The sequence below is a fragment of the Echiichthys vipera genome (assembly GCF_963691815.1).
Source record: "Echiichthys vipera genome assembly, chromosome: 7".
Taxonomy (NCBI): Eukaryota; Metazoa; Chordata; class Actinopteri; order Perciformes; family Trachinidae; genus Echiichthys; species Echiichthys vipera.
The window spans coordinates 19,631,310-19,651,275 of NC_139832.1; the positions used below are offsets into that span (position 1 = coordinate 19,631,310).

General features: G+C 40.3%; 1 protein-coding gene across 1 annotated transcript in view; it reads left to right on the forward strand.

Moving 5' to 3' along the window:
- Positions 1 to 19,966, forward strand: part of cdh13 (cadherin 13, H-cadherin (heart)) — a gene marked incomplete at its 5' end in the record, with an annotated part of 302,811 nt that overhangs the window by 216,067 nt on the left and 66,778 nt on the right. The window contains 2 exons of the mRNA XM_083916469.1: positions 5,285 to 5,467; positions 5,570 to 5,823. Coding sequence (XP_083772595.1) covers positions 5,285 to 5,467; positions 5,570 to 5,823 — 437 coding nt within the window. The remainder of the gene's footprint in view (positions 1 to 5,284; positions 5,468 to 5,569; positions 5,824 to 19,966) is intronic.

Consider the following 19,966-nt stretch of genomic DNA (forward strand, 5'->3'; position numbering starts at 1 on the left):
CATATAGATGGGTAATATGGCCAAAATCTTCTATCCTGATATAGGTAATTTTACATTGTGATAACGATAAATATCATGGTATAGGTTTTCTGTTTATTCAGGAAATAAATAGTCTATAAACTCTACAACATGACTCATTTATTTATCCGAATTTGATCCATTTGGCCTGATAATATTTGGAAAGTCCTGAAGAGCTGCACAGCTGAATTATCTTATCCCCACTCAAGTTAGCATAAGGCTAAATCGGAAGGGAGCTCAGGGAAGTCTTTTCTCCTCCTTGGGTTTTCCTGGCTCACCATTAGCTCTTGAAATGGGCCCCCAGATGCTTTAAGCCTAAAGTTGATCATTAAAGAATTCGACAGCCATCCCCATCATCTTAGCTTTGACAAAGCAGTTTCATATTTTCCCACATCCTCCTGCAAAATTACTCTTATTTTACCCGTCTGCTGACTCTCTTACCATGTACTTAAGGCAATTTTTTCATAGCCGTCCATGTTGAGATTAAAAGCGCAGCAACAGTTACAAAAATGCAGAGGTGCAAACCCAGCAACGCGACACCTTCTTGAGCCTTCTCTCTGGATGCGAAAGATATGGTAACAGGATTTATCGCACACAGGCCTTCACACTGCAGATACTTTAGCAACCATAAACACCACTCAAGGCTGCCACTGGGTGTGGCAACGGAGCAAATGCTCCCTGAAGGCAAAATAGTCTTGTCGCAGGAGGTTTAATGTGATGGGCCTTTGTTATGTGTGCCTTTTAGAGAAAACCTTAGGGCCATTGGGGATGTGTCACAAAGTAATTTACAAACATACAGCTGCTCAACTTTCGGTCTAGCTGGCTGTCCGAGCTGCCCTAACTGCCATCTGTATTCATAACACAATCTTAGAGACATCCAGGAATAAAATAAGTTAATTTTCATCAGTCTCTGCTTGTGTGTCTAAGGTGCTGTGTACTATCTGTAAGAATATGGTGAGCATATGTGTGTTTACTTGATTGTAATTACGTGCATGATTCTTTGTGTGAGAGAGAACAAGATGGAAAAGTCAGATTGATAAATTTGATGGTTTGTAGCAGGCAGTATCACAATCAAAACAACCACTTTTTTTTACCTAGTCTGTAACCCGACTCATTTGTCTCTGTCTTTCTGCTCTATTCCCTTTTTTCTTGTTTGTATTGTATTGGTCATAACTCTGAACACAACAGAGTAGAAGAAAAGGTCTTTGTCATTGGTTTGTAACAAGCAATAAATGCCAGCTGGCAATGGAAGACAAATTAAAGCCTGTATAAGGAATAGGAAGCAATTTCCATAGAAGGGTTAATGAGGCAGAGAGCATTTAGTGTTACTCTGTAAAACTGACAGATGTGTATACTCTTCCAAGGATTCTCATTTTCAGGCCTTTTGCTGGAATTCTGGCTTCCTTTGCACCCCCATCTGTTGGAGGTGCATTAAATGTTGTTGACAGTGTTGAGACGAAAGTGTCATGGTGTTTGCATGTTGTGTTTGAAGAAATCAACCAGCTGTCTTGCTGTGGTTGCAGATTACTATTTAAGGTTCTGAGTAAGGCTGAACAATATGGAATGATCTAAATGTAATTTCTTAAGACCAATATTGCAAGTGCGATTCAGTGTGCATTTTTTTTCAAGTTCCTTCTGTATTATAAACAAAGCAAGAAACCATTATATGGTATGAACAACACAACATTAGATACATCATAAACTGCTCTTTCATAGAAGCAACATGTTGTGATGAAATTACTTTATTTAGCTATTGAATTGTAAAAACCTTCAATAACAGTAGACGATAAGTTGTAACTTCAAGCCTTATTAAGCCTGGTGTGAATCTTAATATATGAAAAATAAATATATGAATCCTATTTATCTCCGGTCAGTTATAGTAACAAATCACACAATTTAAAGCGCAGAGATATCAAAAAGAACAAATCTCAACACCAGACTAGACACACAGACTGGCTTTTCCACTCTAAACATATTTTGATAACTTAAAGCCCAATGGTAACATGTGATTAGCATCATGATCTCAGACCTTGTAATTACTTAACCTATAGCCACTGGGTTTCATTAGCTTGCAGGTGGAACCAGCACCTATTGTGCCTGCTATCGTTCCAGACAGGTACAGGTTTCCCTTCAGCTCTTTATAGTATAAAAAAGTTGACACATGCTGAAGTTGTATAATCCATCACTGCAAACATCTGGTCTGCATCAGTTGTTAAATCATTATTGTATAGTGATGCAGTTTAAATGCTGATTTTGCACTGCATTACATCATAACAGTAATATTACTTTGAGTTCGTCCCTCACTATTTTCTCTCTCTTCCTCCAGTTTGTAATCTACAGCATCATGTCTTCTCCATGTCACGTGTCCACGTGTCCATTCCCTTCATTATTAAACAAAGCTTAAGTTAATCCCATTTCTGGAGTAATGTTTCTGACCTTTTTGTATTGCAGAGGAATTAATGCAATTTTGGGTCCACACACAAAGCTGTAGCATTATTTTCCTAGATCAGGTTCACGTGAAATGAAATGGGGTTATGCTTGTACACTTATGACGTGAAAGACTGTAATAACAAACGACAACAAAGCCACAATCATAGGTAAAAATAACGCAGTAAAAAATTACATTGTTAAAACTGTCAACTGAAACTTGACATTATCCATTTTTTTTTCTTCTAAAGTTATTGCGCTCAAAAGACGATCACCCAATTATATGTTGTCAGAATGACATTACCTTGAAGATTTATGGGACAGATTATTGAAAAAGTCAGGCATAAAAGGAGATGGGAATAAGGAAATCAATGCCACACAGTAGTTTTTTACTCCTTGGAATCTTTATGCCTTGAGTGTAGGGCTCTGTGATTTATGGTCTCTTATCTGTCTGTCTGTCTGTCTATTGTCTGTTCTTCTGCCTACTGTGAACTGTGTGTGTGTGCTTGTGCGCAAGTGTATATCTTAGTGTGAGTGTGTGTGTGTGTTTGGGACTTTATTTGACTATTGGCCTGCATTGCCCTGGCGAGAGAGTGGAGTAAGCAGGAGCCACTACTGTGATTGTCTCTCTGTCTGGGGCTGGGAGTTTCTGAACAGCCCAAAAGACCAATACAAACACACACACGCATGCACACACACACACACACACACACACACACACACACACACACACACACACACACACACACACACACACACACACACACGTGGATAAAAGCAAACTTGAAGGCAGACCTTTTTTTCGCCCTCTTTTGCCATCTTTCCCCACTCTCTCTTAATGTGTTTAAGTCATTTCAGGCTTGAAGCTCTGGTCTCGTAGTTAGTCATTTCCTTCTAGTCTTTCAGGTGACTGGCTGCTTTGTGCTCCAGGTGGAATTGGGGCCTTATCAGCTGCAGGGCAGAAGCCCAGTGGCCACATCACACAGAATACAGTGTTTCCTCCTGCCGCATGACTGCCCCACATGATTAAACCCAATCTGACTGGCAGTTGTGTCTGCACTGTATTTGTGTGTGTGTGTGTGTGTGTGTGATTGTGTGTGTGTGTGTGTGTGTGTGTGTGTGTGTGTGTGTGTGTGTGTGTGTGTGTGTGTGTGTGTGTGTGTGTGTGTGTGTGTGTGTGTGTGTGTGTGTGTGTGTGTGTGTGTGTGTGTGTGTGTGTGTGTGTGTGTGTGTGTGTGTCTGTGTGTGTGTGTCTGTGTGTGTGCGAGAGAGCGAGAGAGAGAGAGCTCTAGGTAATGTTTGTAAAATGTCTTTCACTGCTTTAGGGTTCTTTCCTAGCGCAAAGGCAATTGCTGTTTAAATGTTGCTGTTTAAATTTAATTTCCAGTACACCCTACTTGTTTAAAGAATCAGCACTGGGCTTTTTGAAAATTTCTTACAGCCTCCTCATTTTCGCACGGTGCTTTTGTACCAGACTGCCACAGGCTTGCATGACAAAAAGGGCCAATAATGCCTATGTGGACACAAACATAACCTCTTTCTTAAAGGACATTGTGTTTCTATCCTCTGTGCCATAAATGGCTGTGAATGGTTCAATGTGGTTTTTTTTAACAAGCTTGGGATGAATAAAAAGGGAGAAAAGAAAGGAAAGAGGAAATCAATGTTTGTGTCTCTTCAGTAAATGCACAGAGCCAGGCAGTGTAAGGCTGTAAGAGGGTAATCTGTGAAACAACAATACCGTGGTCTGACAGGAGATGCAGTAATCTAGGCTGGACCAGCGCTATCCTTAAACAGAGTGTTCCGTGTTTGAACGATTACACTGTAAGCTCTGACACCCTAATGGTCCTGACACACATACACACTCACAGAATGGCTTCTGCCTGCCTGGAGCTCCTGCAAGGGTACCCCTGTTCAGGATGTAGTCTTTAGTGAGAGCCTTACTGGCAGAATGCATCGATAGGAATCTGGTTGAGTCCTGCTGCCAACAATGAGCAGAGAGGTTAGGAGTGATTGACACTGAAAGATAAATGAGATGCACCATGGAGAATTCACAATGGAGGACACAAATATTGTTTATTCTGTTATTTGTGGTGTTTCCCCTCATGTGTGTCTTACTCATTCTGTGAATTAATCTTCAGACAAGTGCTTTTTCTTGAATTTGACTGCAGAGTACCAGCAACTATAAAAATTCTTTATATTCTTCTTTCTTAATTTATTCCGGTCTTTTCAGCTGTAGCTTCTGTAGTTGCAGTTTGCTCCATAAAAATCAATTATGTTAATGATGAGGATGGTTATATCGTTTTATACACCACGACTATGACCAACCAAGCAGAAATATATCAACTTGAAGAAAAAACTAAATGTATGTTTACATGCAGTCTTTCCCACAAAATGCATTGTTTGTATCCTTGAGGTCTAACAAACATGTTGAGTGCATTTTCATCATCATAAAACACCTGCAGGACAATATTTTAAATTATTTAAATCCTGCATTGTTTTTATCCATAGTTTGCTTGCTTGCGGTCTGCATTACTGCTACCAGCAGAATAGCAAGGAACCGCAGGCAAGAATGTGTATCACATCGCTCATGCCTGTGTACAAGACAAACAAAATGGGGATGAAAAAAAAACATTGCTTCCTTGCATATGCCTGTGGATAAATGAATGCTACATTTGCACATCCAGTCTGAACACACCTTTAGAGGTACCTAAATCCACTCCCAAATATTCTTCGCCTATACCACTCCATCTGTCTTAGCTCCATCTGATTTGCACTGTTATAGTCTGTTCAGTTCTTCAAACTCACTAATTTTGATTTGTCTGTCTGTGTCCTCTGACAGTTTGAGGCATACGTGTATGAGGGCTCGACAGGTGTGGTGGTCAACCTGACAGTAGACGACAGGGATGACCCAGACACGGGGGCTTGGAGAGCAATCTACTCTATAATTAACGGAGATCCCACGCTAAGCTTTGAGATACAAACCAATCCAGACAATAATGAGGGAATGCTGTCTGTTGTCAAGGTAAAGTATATCCAACTATCAAACAGCATTCATTACCAAGCGCTGCATACTTTGTAGCATAATCACCCTTCTCTTACATTGACAATAATTTCCTCCATCCAGCCTCTGGACTACGAGGCCACAGCATTCCACACCCTACTCATCAAAGTGGAGAACGAGGACGCTCTAGTTCCTGATGTTGGCTACGGCCCCAGCTCCACTGCCACTGTCCATGTCACAGTCCAGGACATCAACGAGGGCCCTGTCTTCTTCCCCGACCCCCTGACAGTCACCAGGATGGAAAACATTCCTTTGGGCAGCTTTGTGGCCTCACTTAACGCCACAGATCCAGATATATTACAGATACAGAGCATCAGGTAAGGAGCATTGGGTAAAATTATGTGGAAAAGTGCCAGAGTTGAAGTGAGACTAATTGAAATCGATCTGCAAAACTGTGCGTTGTCTTGAGTTTAAGAAAATGAGTAGATGGAAAGAATGGGAGAGAGCTTGTTTGTGTTGTATGATTGAATGTCGTCTGCTGTAGCTCATTGCTTTGTATTGTCAGTAATGAGCTTTCTGACATTCATTTAGTTTCACTCTGTTCAGCAACAAAATCAATTATTGCTTGCTAACATGACTCTCTAAGAAAGCACTTAAAGTTTGCTTTAACAGGAGGGCAGTTGTGTCAGTAAGCTTTCACATATTTTTATCCCTCTCATTTGATTCGCATCTCCTCAATTCCAAAAGTTTTTTTGTCTGTTAGGCTTCTTTATCTGTCTGTGTTATGTAAACAGATATTGCACCAGCAATCTGCAATTTACTGGCACAGGTCAAACCATCATCCCAGTCAACTGAAAAGTCACTGACAGGACAGCTCATTAACTTTAACTATGTTGCAGAAAAAGCCTTTGCTCAAATATTACCAGCATCATACCAGGAAGGCTATTAGTTTCACTATGTGCTACAATAAAAATGATTCCCCTTGCTGCAAGAGGGAGCCACATAGCGTGTGCTGCACTTACAAAACGGAAAACTAATCATTGAATTTATTGGCTTTCAGGCCTAATTTCTACTCAATTAAGATTGCTCTCTTTCTGCACCCTTGGAGTTATATACTGTATCATGTTAAAACTAGTGTAAAGTAAACACATGGAGATAATAATTAACAAGGGAAATAAAACTTACCAGTTTGTGACTTAAAGCTGAAGTGTGCAAAAAAGGGGAAAAAAGCCAGAATTTGAAGCAGAGTGAGACTTTTTCCTGCAGCTCTCCCTTGCCCCTCTCTGTCCTGAGTCAATTGGGACACGCTCTGTCTCTCTCGTGAGGAGTTGCACACGTCTAGATTTCTCTCCGAAAACTTGAATTACAATATGATAAAAGATTATTATGGATTTTTTTGCCGAACAGCCAAAATAAACTGCCTACCCAAGGTCTAAATGCTGAAGTTATTGATGCTACTTTGTGTGCAGTAGAATATAGTCATTGTGTCAGTATCAAATGCTGCATAACATGGAGTTGTTCAACTGAATGTTGTGTAGGAGTTGACTGGTCTCTGAATACATATTTTGCTCAGTTGAAAACCTGAATGATAGGGCAGCTTTTGTTTTGCTCTGGGTTTCTGGGAAGATCAAGGAACATGCTCAATTACCTTAGGCCACAATAACTTTAATTACCTAGCAGTTTCACATGATTGGCCAAGGTCTGTCTGTATTTTGGAGGGTGGCATCGCTGCCATCATTGATTTAACCTTGAAAACATTGGTCAATGGTCATAATTTGATTTACAATCTAAACAAACATCAAAAGCAAACAGAAATGGGTGATAAAGGTAAATAGATGTATAAAAAAGAAAGCATATAGCCAACCAACAGTGACAGCTGAAGCAAAGTTCTGCAAGGTAAATTTTAACAAGAACATGCTCTTTCACACAAAGCGGCGCACAGGGCATCATCACTGGCATTACTAGTTTCCAGACCGCATCTTATCTGCTTGTCCTTCAGCAGGTATTGGTCTTCAGTAATCATTTTTGACATCCACTGCTTCTGAATAGCACTAAAATAAGACGCTTACCACTGGTGCATGAGGACTTTAAGTTTCAATGTTGTAATGGAACGACAGCATAAAATAATCATTTTCTGTATGGCTTAGGTAAGATTAGGTGAGGTTAGGAGGTTGAATAGTTACTCTATTTATGTTGTTCTCTGACACACTAGATATACAACTTTGTAGATAACTTAAAAGCTTTCTCCAAAAATTTTGTAGACATTTGAGGGCTTTGTGTTTATGACAACTTCTATGCATTTTTGACTGATCTTCCAAGGCACATATCTGTATCTTTCTAACTTTAGCCTTGACACTCTGCTCCTCTCCTCTTCTGCATACATTTCTGTATTTATTTCATGGCCTCTGTGTTTGTTCTTATTTCATCCTCTTGATTTTCTGCTTGTAACAGTGACTCTGAGGGTGTCATAGCTGTGACCTGCAGACAGGTTAAGGACATAGTGGAAGAAAGACAGTTGGAGAGCCGGACATAAGGAGAGCATGCAAAAAATGAATTGGCAAAAAAGAGGAGATCTGTTTACCTTCCTCTCTCCTCTCCTGTCTGTTTCTGCATAACTCTGTGTGTGTGTGTGTGTGTGTATGTGTATGTGTATGTGTATGTGTATGTGTATGTGTGTGTGTGTGTGTGTGTGTGTGTGTGTGTGTGTGTGTGTGTGTGTGTGCCAGTGTGCATGTTTGCCCCCTGGGACGTGTAGGTCAAATGCATTTGTTATAGAACACAAACGGTGTGACTCACAGGTCAGAGTCAGTATACACAGCGCCCAGCCCACACACACGCACGATTGTATGTGTATATTTGTGAGGACTACATTAATTCTTTAACAACAAGAATAATGCACCGGAGGCATCCTCACTTTGCTTTACATTTAAATAACTGAAGTAACCAGGTGCTACATTTGAGAAACTCAATATAAGAAATACTTGCATTACATTGAGCAGCTCAACCCATTTGCGCAGCGCTATTAAAGACTCGGGCCTCATTCAGACAGGATTAAAATTACAGTGGGAGGTAGGGAATGAAATATTTACCATGCTGCTTAAACTAAATTAATAATTGCTGGTGACATTTTAGCTGATGCCAAGTTGTTGGTTCATTATATATTCCACAGAAAAATCAAGTGACACTTGTCACTGGCTGAGCAGACTAAGCTCAGTAAAAAGGAATGCAGAAAAAAATACATGATGCGCCACAATACAATGGGTCTGTTTACATGGAATGTTTAAAAAAATTATAGTCAAAGAGTACTTGACATCTTGAACATTAATGTAGCAGCAAACAACTATTTGCCATGTAAAGATAGTGGAGTTATGACATCCCAAGCAGTGCATGCATGTTAGTGTGTGTGAGTCGGTATTCAACGACCTGGTGATGATCTTTTGATGAGAGCCGTGTGAAGTAATACCATCCCAGACTTTTCAATATTTCGAGTACAGCACCTTTTAAGTCACAGTTTGAGTATAGAATATTAAATCCTTAAATTCTGATCGGCTCACTCGAAAGACATTGTTTAGTGAGCAAGGTGGTGGGATACGGAACTGTAGAGCACCGTTGGTCGCCATCCACACCTCTCTACTTCCCTCACTCCCTCACCCATGTTTGTTAGATTAGCCGAAGGAAGATGAGGGAGAAATATATAATATATAATATCTGAGTTGTTTTTGCCTATGTAAATCCAAACATAAAGCTTCCCCTAATATTCCCTCCTGATCATACTGTTTGCCATATCATCAGCATTTTGAAATAGCTTGACATTACAGCTGTGGACAGTCATCTTAATTGTGTAAATAGAGAATAGTTGTTGAGACAGTGTTTAAAAGAAGCCAATATTTGAATCCAAATGTTTTTCATCTTAATTTTGTCAGTATTTTTTAAGTCTCAGCTGTGTCAAATGGCCTATTAGATTATACAGAAAATTTCAATTAATCTTGTCTACCCAATAGTTTGGTAATTTTAATCGAACTAATTTCATATAAGATTTGATCTTGATCATTATCTGATGAAAATCACAGGTTGAATAATTAAGAATGCAGATTTGCAGTGAGTGCTCCTGACTGTGCTCATTAGCAATGTGCGGGTCAGTAGCACCCACCCGGCCCGTTGTGAGAGCCCATCCACACTGTCCAACATGCAAAAACATGCATTAATGAAATCTGACCTGCAGAACTTCTGCATTATAGCAGCACAGTTGTCAGAACAGAGGACAGAGACAAGGACAGGGACCTGCTGCGTGCTGCAGTGCCAGCTGTGTGTGTCTGTGTTTGAGAGAGAGGGAGACAGCGAGAAAGAGAGAGAGAAAAAAAAGGTATTTTGTTGTCAACAACATTGCATGTTGATATCTTCACAGTTAGCATTTAATAAATTCAATTGAATCAATCATTGAAGGAATGTTCCTTTATTAAATGAACAATGGAATGCTCAGAAGAAATTTAATTTGTATAATTTGTACATACCAAAACTAAGTAGCTGATGCAAGACAGGTGTGCAGGCAGGTGGTGATCACATCAACAATCAGGGGACCTACTGAGGACATCTAGAGTGCAGGAACAAAGGTGTTCTTATGACACCTTGTCAATAATTGCGCTTCATGTTACTTATTTAGGTATTAATCAGTCAGTCTTGTTTCATGTTTTAAACAGGATGACAGAATTAGGATCAAGCCTTAAGACAACTAACTACCTCCACTAACATTAAATGAAATGTTAATGGGAGGTATAATCCATCAAAGTACAGCAATTATTGATTCTTAATGAAGTTGGATACTGAAGGAATGTGCTTCAAAAGCTGCCATGAGTATAGGCACAGGCTGTGCTGTAAAGTGTCTCATTAGCCCGGTTTCTAGCCCACAGCAAGGAAGAACCAAGAAGGGTTGCCATTTCAGCAAATAAATCAATTAAATCTGTTAGACTTTGACCGCAAACACTTTGAAGTAGCTCAGACTCTAAATCTTAATGATGAAAGAAATGTTTCACACAACATCGACCATTCACATGAATGCATCTAATATTAGATTTTCTTTTTTTTAAATGTTAAATAGCATTAATTAAAATGATGCCCAGGGCAAGAAGAGTTATGTTTTAATTTACCTTATATGGCACAAGTCGAAAAGAATATTTTAAAACAGCAAAACAATTTTCCCTTTCTCAGGCTGACCTTAGATAGTCCATACTCTCACTCTCCTGTGTAATAGGAAACGTTATGTAATTATAGTAAACATGAGTGATTTTGATTCTGTTCAGTATTTAGGCCAAACTATTAGGCTGTGGGGGGATTTGTCTCATGTTTCTGCTGAAGAAGTTTTTAGCCCTCTTGACTTGTTTAGAGCTTTAGACAAGCAGAATGAGAGCGCTGAAGAAGAAAGCCACATCACACAGAGAGAACGACAAACAGCCCTAATGGAAGACGGAGAGAGTTGGTCTTTACTTACTTTACTTTATGCGTGGGTGCTTGACATTGAGAAGGTATCCAGCACTTCAGGGTAGCTTTGTACCCTGAAATCTGAAAGAAAGTTTAGTCAGAAAGTTTATGCTGATATTTACTCAAATCCTATCATTGAAATTGACTCTTCATGCCACTCCTGTGCCAGTCCAGTAGGCTGTGCAGAGAGAGGCAAATAATCTCAAGTGTCATTACGGAGGTTTGGCTTATTAAATTTGGTGTCATTTCAAGTGACAGGACACTCATTGGTTGTCAAATAACTTCCTTCAAGGGAAAAGGAGAATGTGTTTTCAACAGAAAGTAGCTGCACACATGGATTGAACACGGAGTGCAGCAGTGAATCATTTCTCTGCGGAGTTGATACTAACATTGAAGAGACACGAAAAATGTGCATTTCTTTTCTTAGTTTTCCTGATATCTTGTTCTTGTCTGGTGTGGTAGTGTTTTTTTGTCTTTCAAGTGATCAGAGTAAATATTTGCTGCTTATCTCCACTGAAAGACAACAGGTCGAAATAAACCCGACATTTCCAAATTATTAACATATAGAAAAGCTGTAGACAGATAAAACAGAATGCTATAAACAACAGTTGGATAGAAAGCCTGAAGGAAAAGTATGGGTGATAACACTAAAATATATATATATATATTGGCAATGTGTTTCTAATAATATACATTGTCACAATGCACTATACGTCTCAATTTAGCCAACAACTTCAGACCTGGCCTCCTCTAAACTATTATCTCTCCATCTCCTCCAAAATAAGTTTCACTTATTTCCTTCTCCTTGCTTTGAAAATAGAGGGAATTTCAAACAGTTTGGTCATCCATTATTCATCAGCTACCTGTCTACTTTCATTTCTCACTCTGGTCATATTCAAGTTAAAAGGGATGGGACTTAAAGGAAGAGGGATGGGGGAGGAATGTCATCATGAAAACTGGCAGGTAGCTTTGAGGAGCCAAGGTAAGGTAAAAGACTAGAAAAAGGGGGAGTGAGACACATTAACCGGCAGACTGACAAACTGTGTTGAATGTTACAAAGGCTGACCTGTGAGGGGTCAGATAGTGTTCCCCTTCATATTGCTAACATTTTCTGTGTCTGCACAGGATAACCAACAGAAGGAGAAAGCGAGAGATAGAGAGGACACAGGGGATGACGTAATATTGAGAAGGAGCCAGTGAAGAGCAATACACACAATTCACAAGTTTTGTTAAAACAAGTTGTCTTTAAATATGATTTGACAAGATTGGGCAAGATTGCCCATGAAAAGTGCACAAAGTTCAAGATAAGGGGGATGAAACTGGAGAGTAAAGAGTCAATAATACTCTTTCTGAACTTTTGCAAACCAATTGCAAAAGTTAGCCCAAAGTGGCTATACACATTTGTTTGGCCAGAAGTTTGCCACAAAGGAATGAATTGATTTTGCCTGCAACCACTCCGTCTCCCTCCCTCCCTCTCCATTTCTCTCAACATATGACATTAAAAATGAACCCAAAAGAGCCTAGAAGCACATAGTCTGTAACAGGGTAATTCATGCAAGTGAACAAATGCTGTGTGATTTGTATGTAAATCATTAAATCTGTAGTCCGACTCTACAGATGTATAGTAGACTACTGGTATAAAGACAAAGCCATTGGTCATCTATTTCAGATGGCATTTTATTACCCTTTCACTGCCTCTGCTATGTTTTGCAGGTGCGTTGCTACATCCTGGGTTTAGTTCCACCCAAGATGATTGTGATTGCTTTAAAGTAGGGCTGCCTCCTGAAAGTCAAAGATTCAAATAATCAGTCAGATACCTCTCAGTTCACAGAGATTCTTTGAGTCCAGCAGTTGATTTTTTTTTATATTTGCAAGTCAGTGTGCTGTGTACTTCTGGGAACATTTTGGTCCCCAGTGGTAGGTGCAGAGTGAGCCGGACCCAAGGTGAGTCTGAGGGACAGCTCACATCATCTTAGTATGATATAAGCTCTGGGATTTGAAAATGTTGAAAAAAAATGTTGTTGCACATTTTCGATCTGTTGTTAGGGTCGCTAGAACATAGTGCTTGGTGGTCAAACTTGCCTTGTTTATTCCATTATGTGGATTACATGACTGTAAACATCCCGCAGAACATCATAAACATTCTAACAGTTCAATAGAGTCTTTATGAACAAAAAACTAATGAATAGTCTTATATTCTTATTGAACATCCAAATTCAATTCAACTGATTCAAACTTATCGTTAATCAAGTCAATATTAGTTATCACCAATAATTATCAAAGATAATAATAAAAATTACTCTAGTTAAACCAGAGTTCCTCGGGGCACCACTGTCATAGAGGGAGTGACAACTAATATAAATGTCTCATTAAATATATTAAACTACTAATTAAGGGTTGAACACCGATAAATGTAATAGTTTAATTAGTTGAAGAATTTAAAAGTTATTTTCTTAGTAAAGGCTGGCTCATTCATCTTTGTGTAATATTAAATAAACAGACATATGGTAAACACAAACATTTATTAACAAATTAATAAATGCACAACAAAACACACAATAAACTGACTAAAGCTGACAGCAAGTGTGTGTGTGTGTGTGTGTGTGTGTGTGTGTGTGTGTGTGTGTGTGTGTGTGTGTGTGTGTGTGTGTGTGTGTGTGTGTGTGTGTGTGTGTGTGTGTGTGTGTGTGTGTGTGTGTGTGTGTGTGTGTGTGTGTTTGTGTGTGTGTGTGTGTGTGTGTGAAACAAAGAGGAGAGGTGGGGGCTTGGACCCCTGCAGAGAAGGTGTGAATATTTAAGTTACACAAAGGCCTGCAGCCTGGAGATCTCAGTTCTTATTCAGGTTATGACAAAGTTACAATTCTATCTAGCCGTTCATAAAGTCTTATAACATGTAGTAATGCCCAGTTGGTGATTAGTTACCAGTCCATGAGATGGGAGATAAGTTGCGTTGCTTGATGCCAGTGGCTGGTTGAAGAAAGGAAGCTGGTTGCAGAAAGGTTCTTGTTTTGGTTGTTGCTCTTAGACAAAAGAGGACTCAGATCGCTCTTTGTTTGCTCAGTTGAGTTGGTAACCAGTTGGTTAACCTTTGCTGGTGATCCTACGCCATAGAACAGGTCCAGGGCCGAGGGGACAGCGGGCAGCTGGTCTACTGGATCTGCAGGAGCGCGTCGAGTTGAGTTGAGAGAGATCCGGGAGAGAGAGAGTTTGAGGAAGTGGTGTCCTACATTTTTATAGACACCGATGATGTCATCGCCAGAGGTCAAGTTAGCCAATGAACAGTTTGGGGGTCCTTTGAATAATTCACACCTGGGTGTGACCTGTTGTGGGGGAAGGCCACATGTTTGGCCTTTGTTTCAGTAGGGTTTGGGCCTACTTTTAATCAAACTGAAAGTTTGAGTTAATCAAGAAATGAACAATCATCTTTGGGGTGCCGGTTGCACCTACAACCATTTGATCATTTGACAGTTGGAGAGGCAAAATAACTTTTTAATATAGAGTATTGGGTAGGGATGAGCAAGAGTAAAGAGTAATTCCTTGACTCCTCTCTTTTATGAGGGAACTCTAGAGGTTAATGAAGGACCTCTTCTTGTTTTTTTACCCGTGTACGTGTAGTTAAAAGTGTCAGAATGGACGAAGAACAACTGATTCAGGAAGTTGAAAGGAGAAGCTATCTCTATGACACCTCCTCATTTTACTACAAAAAGCTAATTAAATGTGTTGTTAAAGCTAAACAGGGCCCGATAAAACCAGAAGAGTTGAAGAAGAGTGTCTGGCGCACTGCAGGACTTCTGGTGTGGTCTTCTTGGTGTGAGTGTGGTAGTGTACATATATGGACGGGGAGATGATATATGAAGTGACTTGTGAGACTGGTGCACAGGAAATTCAGCTACTTTTTAGGAGAGTATTTTACAGCATGTGTAGTGCATATTTTTGTTGTTTGTTTAGTTTGGTAGTTTTCTTTCTTTCTGTCATGGCTCAGGTCTAGCATTAGAACAAACAAACAGGTCAGCCTGCTAGTTCTCATTATAATAATTATCTGTGTAACAGTAATGAACCTTGATCCATGCCTCAAACTATACCATGATGGGTTCTTGATGATTAGGTAATTGGGCCTGGAAAGTCCTTGACAAGTCTTTAAATTTCTGTTGTGTTCAGGTTTAATCTGACAGATTTCCTACTTTCAACAATCACAAATATTTTGTCACATTTGATTGTCCCAAGGCCTTGTGATATCCTCCACACTAGGCATTTGTGCATATGCAATTGCTGATCACCACTTTCATTGAATTTTTAGTGGTGAGTTCTGGTCAACTTTGTAACACTTGTGGTGTTCCTGGTAGGAAATGAATGGGTGACCCTAGATTGTGTTCCTCCATCAGATAGTACACTACCACAAATCCATACACACACACACAGGCACGCAAGCACGCACACACACACGCACACACCCACACCCACACACACACACACACACACACACACACACACACACACACACTCCACCTCACAAACCCCTCTCAGACTGAACAATTAGGTGTCCCCTCTTCAAACCTCTTTCCTGTGCTTATGTGCCTATCACCCCATGTGAACCAATCCTTCCGATAAAAAATGTATTGTATCTTCTAACAGACCCCTACACATATATACTGTAGTTTTATTTGTGCATTGCTCATATTTTACTCTGAACACAATGGGCCTCATTTATCAATCTTGCGTGAAAACGGGCGCAGATCTGAGCGCATAATTGGTCGTACAACAGGACCCACGTGTGATTTACGAAACATTCGTATCCGACCAATCTCAGCGTACGAATGAGCGGGCCTTGATAAATGCGGCAGCTGAATTCGATCGTCATTAACTTTTTACGCCCTTAAATATTCCTGGTTTCGAGGCCTCGCCCACTGAGGTCAAACATGGAGAGGAAGAACGCTGGTACAAAAATAAACTTTTCCGACACACAGATCGGCATCCTGACATCCGAGATGGAGCAAAATAAAGATGTGCTTTTTGGGAGTCTTAAGAGTGGAATAAAAGGGGCCCATAAAAACGCTGTATGGAAAATAATAATGAAGGCAGTCAACCCGAAGCAGCGCTCCACTGTGACCCGTGTGCGTGTGTGCGCACTGCTGAACCTGCACTTCTGCTCTGTAGCCGGGTTTACCAGCGGGGTTATTAGGTATTCCGTTAGGGGATAACCTTTTACGCCTAGAAGAACCATACCAAGATGTTAATCATCTGATACCTTGTTTGATTTAATGCAATTTATCGAGGGTAGCCACTTACCGAGGAAATGACTTGGCTCTGCAGTGCGCATTCCTGCAGCCGCGCCAACTCATTCATTGCCTTTTCATTCATTCATCTTCAACCGCTTGTCCCTGTCGGGGTCGCGGGGGGCTGGAGCCGAGCTGTTTTGAAATATAAAAGAATCGTGTGCCCCCCCCTGGCCACCTGGCCACCACGTTAAAAAGCAATAGTCTGGCATCACAAATCCCCTGTACAATTATCGACTGGTAGTATTTGCGATTGATGAATGCGTAATCATTCATGGATGGTGCCTTCAGACGCACATGAGTACAATCAATTGCTCCAACCAATTTTTTTTCCAATTTTTATTTTTTTTATTCGTTTTAAGAATCTGTCTTTAACTTTTCTTAATATGTGACTGCTTATGCTTAATGACAGCTGGGGTTTGTTCATTATTTTCAGCCAGATTTAGCTGTGCTGCACCGCAAATAGCACAGGTTGAAACTTGCGTACACGACCTCAGACCAGACGTGAGATTTGATCATAGCTCCCGCTCACGTCCAAATTGATAAATGCCGAAGTTTGCCAGGAAATGGTCGTATGCACGTTTTTCTGCCGTACGTTCATTTGATAAATGAGGGCCATTAAGTAGGCACCTGATTAGACGATTTTCTGCCAGAGAGGCTCTTGACCTTTTATTTCAAACTGATGAAGAGGGGATTGAAGTTGAACCAGAAAAAGAGGAGGATGTCTCAGATATAGAAGACAACATCGATTCTGATTTTGATCCAGACCATTGTGAGACCGACCAGTCAACAGATGGTGAGGAATAGGCACCTGAGGAAGAAACACCTGGGAAAGAGGCAACTGAGGAAGTGACACCTGGGGTGACATTCCAGTCCAAGGATGGCAACTTGCTCTGGTATTCATCCACCCAGGACAGAGGAGGCAGAGAAAGAGTCGAAAATATTGTAATGATGACACCTGGGCCAGCACGGTATGCAACATCTCATATGGTCCAGCTCTGTCTATTCTTTGTATATTCACTGCAGTTATTCATGAAAACCTTAAGCTTAAAAGGGAGTTACATAAAATTTGGTGATGATCAATGGTTTTTGTGTTGATGTAAGAGCAGTGAAAACAGGCCAGGGAGAAATGAACACATCACAAAGGATAATAAGTTGAAGGAACCCCAGGACCAAGTAGGGAGCGTGGAATGGTCGCGTGAGAGGTGTCAGTTTACCTCCTGGGCACTGCCAAGGTACTCTTGAGCAGAGTAAAGAACCTCCAACTGCTCAAGGCACCTGGCCATGGGCAGCCCCTCACTCTGACATCTCCCCATTCAATGCATATGAATATGTCCTGTTTATTTGTGTGTGTATTTCAGGCCTCTGTGTGTGTGTGAGAGATGTGTATAACAGACTGAAAAAAAAATTGTCTTGCATATACTTAATGTACCCTTAACTAAGAGGCTGGAAGGGAGGAATGCAAATGGATTTTTTATTGTGTCATACATACTTAATGTCATAATTGAATCAAAAAGCATTTGCCCACAGTTGTCCCATTTTTTTGCATACTTACCTCAACTTAACCAAACTGCCACCTAATATTGGACAGGCTACATAGCTGGTGTTTGAGGCATTGCATCATTTGAAAGCAGAAGACAGGCTGTCTCAGAGAAAGTTTCAAGGACATGAGCTGCCAGTTTTTCATTTTAATGTTACTCTGCAGGCTGAGTCATACAGTCTTTCCCGTTTCCTTCTCTCTCCTTTATCTGTCCCTCTGGGATGTGTAGGAGCTGATTACAGGCTAATCAGATGTTTAGAGTTGTTTCTCATTTTTAGCAGCTGAGTAAAGGCATGCCAAATGTGTGGTACAGGAGGGAAGAGTGAGTGAGTGAGTCGGAGAGACAGAGATGTAGAGTGGTGGCAAGCGAGGCTTTAGTCATACAGTCAGTTTGCCAGGAAAATTAAAACAATTCTAAAAGATGCCAACAGGAACAGGGAGAGGGGTATGCTGTGCTGTGAAGCAGGAGCAAATTGCTTTTCTTCCTCTTAATTACAAGGTTATGGTTTTCAACTGATGCAAAGAGGTGCTATTATGCACCTTATTTATGATAATAACTTTTTTGTCCTGTGTTGTTGTTACTCACGCTTGCTAATTTATGAAAATAATGTTACACTCAGTGAGGAGAGCACACTGGTGTAACTGTGTGTATGTGCAGATATACCCTTGTAGCTGGTGTATTCATTTGTCAAAGGAGTGTCCTTGCGTATTCCTCTCTGTTCCTGCCAAATATTGACAATGCAAGCCTTTCATTTTCATCTTTGATTTCCAGCCCGTCTTCTCTCTGCGCTCGCTCCTCTGTTGCTGTTAAGTCGACACAGTGGGTCTTTGTTCAGCGTACTCATCGGACTGTCTGCAGTTGTTGAGTGGAGTTGGCAGATAGCCTCCTCTAGACTTTACCTGGCTCACAGCAAACAATAGTCTGGGCTGAAAAGAGCAGTGAGAGCCTTTGAGGCTTTTTGACGTTGTGTAAAAGGTAGATCAAATGTGAGTGAGTGTGTTTTAGTCACGCTCATGCCCTGATTCAAGCTGATTCAAGATGGGACACTGGATCAGTTAATGCAACAGGAAGACAGGTAGAGCAAAGAGACTGTCCTCTCTGGTGCTGCAACCCATGGAGACATGCAAAGAGAAAATCACAGTACAAAGTAAAATGTAATTAAAGAAAAATAAAGTGGCTTTTGTTATTCGTTTATTCATCCATACTGTTGCAGGATTATTTCTCTCTGTGACATCCATTCTCTACGTTTGGAATCAAATCCGATTTGTTACTTTATGCATAACTTATCTATGATTGAGGCTGTTGGCTGTTAATGTTAGCTGTTTTTGTGTGTTCCTATAAGCTACTCCCTGCCCACCCATATACTGAAGCAGCATTGTTTAGTACTGGTGTTTTTTCATTTCATTTGGAGCATGTTGTGGAATAATCTGATCACAATTGTTCTGGTTCGGATCAAAATTCAATCTACTGCCTTGATTGTATAGCAAATTTATTCTGAAAACTGTTACAAATGCCTGGAGAACAATGTGACGCAAAGCCAAGTTCAAGTTCAACAATGTTCTGACAGTTTAATGAAACACACACGATTATATACAAATGTTTAGTTCAGTTCTATGAAGAATGGGGCGCCAACGGAAAGGATGAGGTGGGTCAAGGTTATTTCACAGATAACTGGAGTGGGAGTCAAACAGAGACACAATTTATGACACAAATTCTGGTTCTTTTCACAGAACAGTTAAAACAGAACCTACTCACTGTATAATTCACTCTGTTGTAAAAATGGACGGTGTCTGTTCTGCAGCCTTTTATTTTTTTTAACTCTCGCAAACAACTATACATCAAACTTGAGATTTATTCTTGCCCAGACATCAGAGCGAGAACAAGAAAACTTTTTCATCATAAAATATAATCCAGTTACACCAAAATCAGTTTTAGTGCCAGGAGATAATACCAGCTGGCTAAAGTTACATGAAGTGAGTTGTATTAAGAGGCGATGGGGTGTGGAGTGAGCATGACAGAAGCACCATTCTCCCTATTAAAGGTCAGTATGCCATCAAAATGATTTTGAAGTTATTTATTTATTATAAGGTGAAATAGTTGCACAATATTGCTTTAAGGTCAGGCTTGGCTTTTAGATGCATGTTGAGGATGAACGATGACAGAAAAGAGATTTTTACCACATGTGAAGATGTTTTGCAACATTTTTGCCATGATTGCCAATTTAAAGCCCT